Source organism: Echinops telfairi, unplaced genomic scaffold, assembly GCF_000313985.2.
Source record: "Echinops telfairi isolate 266 unplaced genomic scaffold, ASM31398v2 ScPeMD7_7467;HRSCAF=8505_1, whole genome shotgun sequence".
Lineage (NCBI taxonomy): Eukaryota > Metazoa > Chordata > Mammalia > Afrosoricida > Tenrecidae > Echinops > Echinops telfairi.
This window is the reverse complement of record NW_022111368.1, coordinates 8448499-8456631: the sequence shown is the minus strand read 5'-3', so window position 1 is coordinate 8456631 and position 8133 is coordinate 8448499. Positions and strand designations below refer to the sequence as shown.

At 38.7% G+C, this 8133-nt stretch overlaps 1 protein-coding gene across 2 annotated transcripts in view; it reads left to right on the top strand.

Moving 5' to 3' along the window:
* The first annotated feature begins 108 nt into the window (after positions 1 to 108).
* ANKRD10 (ankyrin repeat domain 10) overlaps positions 109 to 8133 on the top strand; it is a 31590-nt gene continuing 23565 nt past the window's right edge. The window contains exon 1 of one of the 2 annotated variants that reach the window (XM_045283981.1): positions 109 to 385. In XM_045283981.1, the coding sequence (XP_045139916.1) occupies positions 347 to 385 (39 nt within the window). In that variant the 5' untranslated portion in view covers positions 109 to 346. The remainder of the gene's footprint in view (positions 386 to 8133) is intronic. The other variant, XM_013005085.2, reaches the window with a different exon arrangement.

Genomic DNA, 8133 nt, shown 5'->3' with positions numbered 1-8133 from the left:
TTTTTTTAGTTTCTCCTATTCCTGTATGCCAATTAAAAAGAAAATGTGTTTAAGAACTTGAGTTAAATTGGAATAAGACTTATTTGTTCTCTTGAAAACAAAGGAAAAAAATCTGTTATCCCAGATGTCATTTATTGTCATTTTAGAATTTAGATTGTCTTATAATACCCAGGTCTGATACGATGCTGACATGTATGCTTGTGTTTCATTCTGATTCCTGTTGTTTTTGAAGCTGGAGTGCTTAATAGAGTTGGTGAGAGCTGGGGCCACTCTAAATGTCTCCACCACTCGGTACGCCCAGACGCCAGCCCACATCGCAGCTTTTGGAGGACATCCTCACTGTCTAATGTGGTTGATCCAAGCAGGAGCCAACATTAACAAACAGGTAATACGTGTTGATTGGTGGTGGTTTTCTCTTTTCCAGCTGTTGTTACTCACCTGGTACTGACCTTGAAATGAAAAGCCTAAATTATAGAATTTTCATGTAGTGACTTTTCATTTGTGGGCAGTAGTCTTGATATATGTCACTGCTTGCTGTAGGCAGTGTGCCCTCATGGATTTGATTTACTGTGATCCAGTGTGATTTGCTTATGGTTCTAGCTGGTAACTAAAGGAAGGCCAGCCTTTGACTCCCTGGCTCACAGCAGCTGTAGCTTTATTTATTAGTTTCTTTTCCACAGGTAATTGTAGAAATACATCCTGGTGTAGTGGGTTTATATGCTAGCCTGCTAACTGCAAGACAAGCAATTCGAAGCCACTCATACTCCATGGAAAAAGATGAAGCCTTTACTTCTGTAAAGACTTAGTCTCGGAAACTCACAAAAGGGCAGTTACTCTGTCCTCTGGAGTTGCTCTGAGTTGAAATGGACACACGTCGGTGGATTTGGTTTGTTTAGAGGGGAAAGATTTTTACTAAATCAACTCAGTTGCAAAGTCTTTATCAGCAGATTTACTGAAGTAAGTTAATCTTACGTAGTCTGAACTGAGGATGATGGTAACCTTGATAGGTGGCTAAGTAAATAATGTGAATGGCTGAGTGCCTCCTGGCAGTAAGTTCAAGGATTTTGTACTTAAGATTAAGCTCACAAGTGTGCCAACTTTTTCAGCATGTTGTCTTAAGTGTTCTTTTTACTTAAATGAGGAAGAACCAAAAAGACAGTAGTTTTTAGATTATAGAGGAAAGACGTGGTTACCTCTAGCAAGCATCTGTGTAGACGTCTATGTTAGATCACCTGTGTTGAGGCAGTCAATAGATGTAGCATTTTGCCCTGAATGCAGATAAGAATAAGACAACTGAGCAACTAGCTCATAACCATTCTTTATGCTCTTCCATTTTTCTCTTTTTACCTATTTTATATGCTTCTCTTAACTAATATTTACCACATGCCTATTGTTATTGTTTATAAGAGAACTGCTCCCACCCCCACCCAAAAAAACCACAAACACACAATTCCTAATAATGATGCTAACCAAAACCCAAACTCAAGTCGACTGGACCCTTTAGGGCAGGATAGAACTGCCCCTGTGGGTTTCCAAGACAGTGAAGTCTTTTGGGAGTAGAAAATCTTTTTCTCCGTTTTCACTTGTGTACCTTGTGGTTAGCAGCCTAACTCGTAACCAGTACGCCACCGAGGAAAGGAATATAATCAGGTTTAAATTGAGTCCCCTAATATATTCCAGTATTGAGCTAGGCGTTTGGTTAATTTTTTTACTCTTTCTATTCCTCGTTGAACATTCTCTTCCCCACCACCTCTTCCCCTACCCTTTTCAAACACACTGGATTGTGTTATGTTAAAAGGGCACTTGGGCCCATAAATGTCTGAAGGCCTGGGCTGGATTCCAAGTTCTACCTCCTCATATCTCTGACCTTGGGTAAGTCATTTACTTGCCCTTTTGCTTAACATCTTTATAAATAAAATTCCAAGAAAGATAGTCATTAGTATTTAGCATTACTATGGAATTTACATACAGAGTAATTGTTACACAGAACTTAATTTAGAGTGGTCTGAAGATATTGTCAAAAGCTACTTTTCAAGCTTTTTAGAAATGTAGAAACCCTTTGGATTGGTGTTCTATGGAAGTCTACTAATTTCAACAGATAGGAGTCTGAGGACTTGAGCGAGGCTGTGGAGCCCTGTTACTCCTTCTCTTTTGTCAGATACCCCTAGATTTGAACTCAGACTCATTGGCATACAATCAATTCCATAGCAATTCTGTAGGACCGCCATGTGGATTTCCAAGACTCCAAATCTTCATGGGAGTATAGCATATCATCTTTCACCACCCCAGCTGGGCTGGTGATTTTCGAGCTGCTGGCTCTGAGGCAGTGCCCTTAATACACAAACAACTGTACCACCAGAGCTGGATAGCAGTGTAGAAACCTCCCCCACACAGTGCTTCCTAATGCAAGAACTGCCGGTGTAGCTTCCAACATCAAAACCCTCTTTCTGCTGGAAGTTTACTTTTTTCCTGAAATCTGTCAACATGTCAAGTTCAGCTCTGAGTTTGGAGTATTGTTGTGCACAGTTAGACTGTGCTCTCACCCATTATTTGTTTTGTGATGGACCCTTAGTGATCGTGAAGTTATAGCAGCTCTTAGTGATCAAAGAAGCTTGATTAGAGAAGGCCAAATCGACTTTAAGCCTGAATCTTTTTAAGACCCAGAGAAATATATTATATAATGATAAAAGAGTCACGTAGCCTGAATTATCAATTATAAATGCATATACTTTAACAAGCATCCCCAAATTTTTTTTCTCCATTTTCTTTCTTTTTTTTTTTCTTTTTCTTTTTTAACATTTTATTAGGGGTTCATACAACTGTTATCCCAATCCATACACACATCAGTTGTGTAAAGCGCATTTGTACATCGTTTCTCAAAACATTTTCTCTCCATTTAAAAATTTATGAAACAAATATTGACAGACTCAAAGGAAAAAGAGGCAACTTTCCGATTGTAATTGGATACTTCAGTTCAGTACGCTGATTTCAATAGGCAGTAGATGATCTAAACAGAAGATCAGCAAGAAAATAAAGAACTTGACTAACACTATAAGCCAACCATACCTAACAGAACATTCCACGCAATAACAGCACAGTACACATTCTTTTCCGGTGCAGTGGATAATTCTTCGGGCTAGACCAGGGGGTGACAAATGGCCTTGTGAGCCATGTGTGTCTCTTTCAGTATGTACATGTGTCTGAAGTAAATGAAAATAAAACTGCCACATTTTCATTCATTTTAAAGGATATTATTCAGATAGTAATGATTTCATTTGTTTGTAAAAACATATTTGTGGTTCTTGAATAATTTTTAAATTGTTGAGAGTGACCGGATTGCTCTTTTGACCCAAAAGTATGTGGACCCCTGGACTGGACCATTTGTTAGGTGACAAAGCAAATCTTAGTTCGTGTAAAAAGATTTAAATAATACAAAGTATCTTCATTCACAGTGGCATAAAACTAGACATAAAAACTAAGATTCTTAAATATAACATACTCTTAACCATTACTACAAATACGAAATCACAGGGAAAATTAGAAAATGAAATTTAGAGTTAATAGAAAATAAAAACACAATATAGCAAAACTTAAAGGGATATAGCAAAGGCAGTGCTGCAGAGGGAAACTTGTTAAGCCCTTAGATTAAGGAAGAAGAAGATTTCAAACTATGCTACATCTTGAAGAAGTACAAAAGAGCAAACTGAGCTGAAAGAGACCAGAAGTAAAGTCATAAATTAGAATGGAGATAAATTGTAGAGAGTTACCGTATAAGCCAAGTTTTTTAGTGCATTTTTTGTGGTAAAATTAGGTCCCTCGGCTGATATTCGAGTCTGCTTATACTCGAGTATATACGGTAAATGAAATAGCAAATAGAAAACAGAACCAATAAAATTAAAAGGTGATTTATTTATTTTAGGAGTGTAAGATCAACAAACTAGCTTGTTGATCTTTTGGCATGTTAATTTTAAGGTCATTTTCCCAAACCTTGATGCAGTAGACTTTATATGTATTAGCCACGCAAGACTGCTGGAATGCAGTTTATTAGCTGGAGTTTTCAGTGTTCTAAGTTTATCTGACGAGGAAATAGTGATTACATCATTTGCTTTTATTAACTCTTTGTTGACTACCAGTGGTAGCAGTTTTGCAAGTATTTTCGCACCATTCCTTTAATTACCTTTTCTAGGATCTTGTAGGCATTTGATAATGCCTTTGATTTCTAGTATCTAGATTAGAAATGAAAATTTTCTTCTTTTATTAAAAATCACCATGGCCTACTCTGTCACTTGGTATACTGTGGTGGCTTGTGTGTTGTGATACTAGAAGCTATGCCAATGGTCTTTCGTATGCCATCAGAGCTACCCTTGGTGGTATGTGTAGTAGTGTGTCTAATCGTCTTAAGACAGAATAGGAAGAACGATCTGGTGATGTACTTCTGAAAGAATTTGAAATCGTATAAATAGGAATGACACATTGCCTGATCTAGTGCCAAGAGATGAGCTCTTCAGGTTGGAAGGCCAAAAAAACTGTGACAGGGGAAGTGCGGCTTTCTCAAAGTAGACTGCCTTAGTGATTTAGATGGTGTAAAGTTCTGAGCCAGTGTCTAGTAATGTGGCATAACTCAACCTGAGAAGGAACAGCTACAACCATCTATTAATAATTATAAGTGGAATGTATGCAGTATGTACGGATCTAAGAAAGATGGGTTTTATAGGAAGTGAAATATGATGCATAAAGATCAACATCTAGGCATTACCAATATGAAGTAGTATTGGCCATGTTGATTCAGACAAGCATATGGTCGGTCAGCTGTGCTAGAAATGACATATTGGAAATGAATGGCTTCTCATCCCTTGTCAGAAAGGAACACTTTAAGGTGTATGCTGACATGTGATGCTCTTGGTGATAGGGTAGTATCTCTGTGCCTACAAGGTAGACCAGTTAATGCCAGTTTCAAATTTGTGCTGCACTAAAGTCAGTGATGAAGAAATTGAATTCTACTGAACTTTTCCATCTGGAATCAATAGAACTGATTGTATTGGGAAAGTTGAAACAAGAAGGCTTGGCTTGGTGACTGGAAAGTGTATATATTGTTAAAATGTCACCAGAGATCACGTGATAGAATTTTGCAAGACTAACAGTGTATTCATTGAAAATCTCCTGTTTCAGTAAGATATAAACAGCAATTATTTCCCTGGATGGAATACACAGAAGTCAAACAGATAACAGCTCTGGAAAGATGGAAAGGCTCAGTATTGGTGCAAACAAGTTCAGGGACTGACAGCAAAACAGACCATAGCTACTTGAGTGTAGTTTAAGATGAAGGTATTAAAAAATTTTTTAAACCAAAGTATGATGCTTCATTCAAACAGGTGCAGTGCTGTAGGTTGGCTATTCACTCTTATATGCCAAGAAATTTGAAAGACAGCTATCATTGCGGATTCTTCGAGTAGCTGTCTTTCAAATTTGTGCCAGTTCTGAAGAAAATTCACCCAACATAAATTGGAAAATAATTGATTGGTATCGTATGAAATGCAAACAAAATGTTATTGAAGGTGTTAAAGAGTGGTTGCAGCAGTGCATTGACAGGGAACTGCCAGAAACTCTGGCTGGCTTCAGACGAGTGCCTGGTACAAGTGATACCTTTACTGGCATCGGGGATTTGGAAGCAGGAAGCACAAATGTTAACCTGTGTTCTCTTGCCTATGTAAAAGCATTAGACTACATGGGTCATAAAAGGACTGGAAGTTCCAGAACACTTAGTTGTGCTCATGAGAAACTTGGAGCAGAACAAAGAGGTACTGTGTGTACGAAAATCAGGAAAGGTGTGTGTCCAATTTGGATCTTTTCACCACAAAAGTTGAACAAATAATCTGAAAAGCTGGAATAATGAAGAAGAGCATCATTAGCAACTTCTAGTACACAAATGACACAACGTTGCTTGCTGAGAGTGAAGAAGAAAGGAAAGACTAAGATCAAAGACTACAGCTTACAGTATGGATCGTACCTCCGCATCAAGAGGAGAAAATCATCACATCATTATAAATATCACGATATTTTTCCAAAAGATTGAAGTCAAGGATTTTTTGTTGTTTTTCTTTGACCCGCCATCATTGCTCGTGGAAGCAGTAAGTCAAAAAAATGAAATGTATTAGTGTACTGTGCAAATCTGCTGCAAGAGCCCACCTAAAGCTTTAGAAAACAAGAAGCCCCCTGTCGACTGATGAGCCGGGCCCAAAAGCAAGCCCACTACCCTCAAGTCAATTTCTACTCATAGGAAAGCTATACAGGCTGTAAATCATTATGGAAGTAAATAGCCTCAACTTTATCCCAAAAAGCAACTTGTGTGTTTGAACATCTGACTTCGTGATTTGCAGTCCAATGCTAAGCCAACAGAACCACCAGGACAATTGCCTCATGAATGTGAAAGCTAGGTACTGAATGAGGAAAGCTGAAGAATTGGTGCTTTTGAATTAAGGTGTTGAAGAATGTGGAAATTACCCTGGTGGTATAGTAGATTGCAAGGTAAGCTGTTCAAACTCACCAGCCACTGAGGGACAAAGGTAGGCTCTCTGCTCCATAGAAGTATACAGCCAAAGGGCAAGCTAATCTCTCCCCTAGGGTTGCCATGAGTCGAAATCGACTTGATGGTGTAGTGAGTTTGGATTGGCTTTAGTTGGCCAGAAGAACAAGCAAATCTTTCTTAGAGGAAATACAGCCAAAATGCTCATTGAAAGTATGGCCAGACTTTATCACTTACGTTGGATATGTTATCAGGAGACACCATTCCCCGGAAAAGGACATCATGCTTGGTCTGAGACAAAGAGGAAGACTCAAGGAGATGGCTGCACTCAAGGAGTGGACTCAAATATAATAAACGCAGGATCAAGCCGTGTTTTATTCTGTTATACAGAGGGGTCTCTGGTGGTTAGGGATTATGCCAACTAGACCACTCATGGCTCTAGGTGTGGAATGAAATCTGTCAATCAAGCAGTAGCTTGCTTGATGGTGCCTTTGGGTGTGGCCTTTTGTACAGGTGTGAGGATCTCTGGGAACTGTTCTTTCCACCCTCCAGCCTTCCAATCTGTTGGAACACTGCCTGCCTCCTTTAAGCATGGCCCCCTGTGGGTCACCGGACCCTGAGAGCTGCCTTCCAGTGCCCTGTCATGTTTCCACTGACCTTGAATCCTCTTAACTGCACCGAGTGGCCTATAATCTTCCTGCTTCCTGGTTCAGTTCACTTTTCTGTGTCACTGGAGCTGGATGGGGCTAGGATGCCTTCTTGATATATAAATACTTCTTGATATAGAGCTCTTTTTTATATCTCGATGAGTGCCACTGGATTTGTTTCTCCAGACAACCTGGCCTAACACTCTCCCTCTGAATGTGAATCCCTATATGACTGCACCTAATAGCAGCAGTAATCTGGTGAACTATCTTATGAAAAGCAAAAACTTATTCCCAAAATAGAAAGGATAAAAAGCGGTATAGTAAAGACAGATAAAAATCACAAATATAAAGGTATTTTCAGGAAAATTAAACCTGAGTAAATTGAGGTTTGTGATGCATGCATACACACACACAAACCTTAAAAATAAAAGGTATCCATCTTTGACACTTTAATGGACTGCTAACTACAAGGTTGTCAGTTTATATCCCCAATCCTGCACCTCAGGATAAAATTCAGGGTTTCTGTGTTCATAAAGGTTTACAGCCTCAAAATCCTCATGTGTTTGTGAAGAGTCAAGATGGGAATGGATGTTCTTTAGAAAAAATTAAGAAGTAAGTTAGTTGCACTGCTTCAAGAAAATTATAGAATATTGAAGTGAAAATGGTAAAACAAGTACTGCCTAAATCTGCCAAGAAAAACGACCTTTTTGACCTCAAAAATGACATTTTGCTCTTTAGCATTGAAAGAGGTCTTTGTTCACCCTGTGCAACCACCTGGTTGTCTGTGTCTTTGTCTTTAAGAAATGAGATTTTCTGATTAGATCTTTATATTCATTTTAAGATAAATGTACAGTCTTCACTAGGCAAACCTTTCATATGTATTTCTATAAAGCAATCACTTTTACTTTGGGTGGATCTCTTGTACTTGAATTAAGACCTCAGTTGTCGTACCCCCTCCCCCCC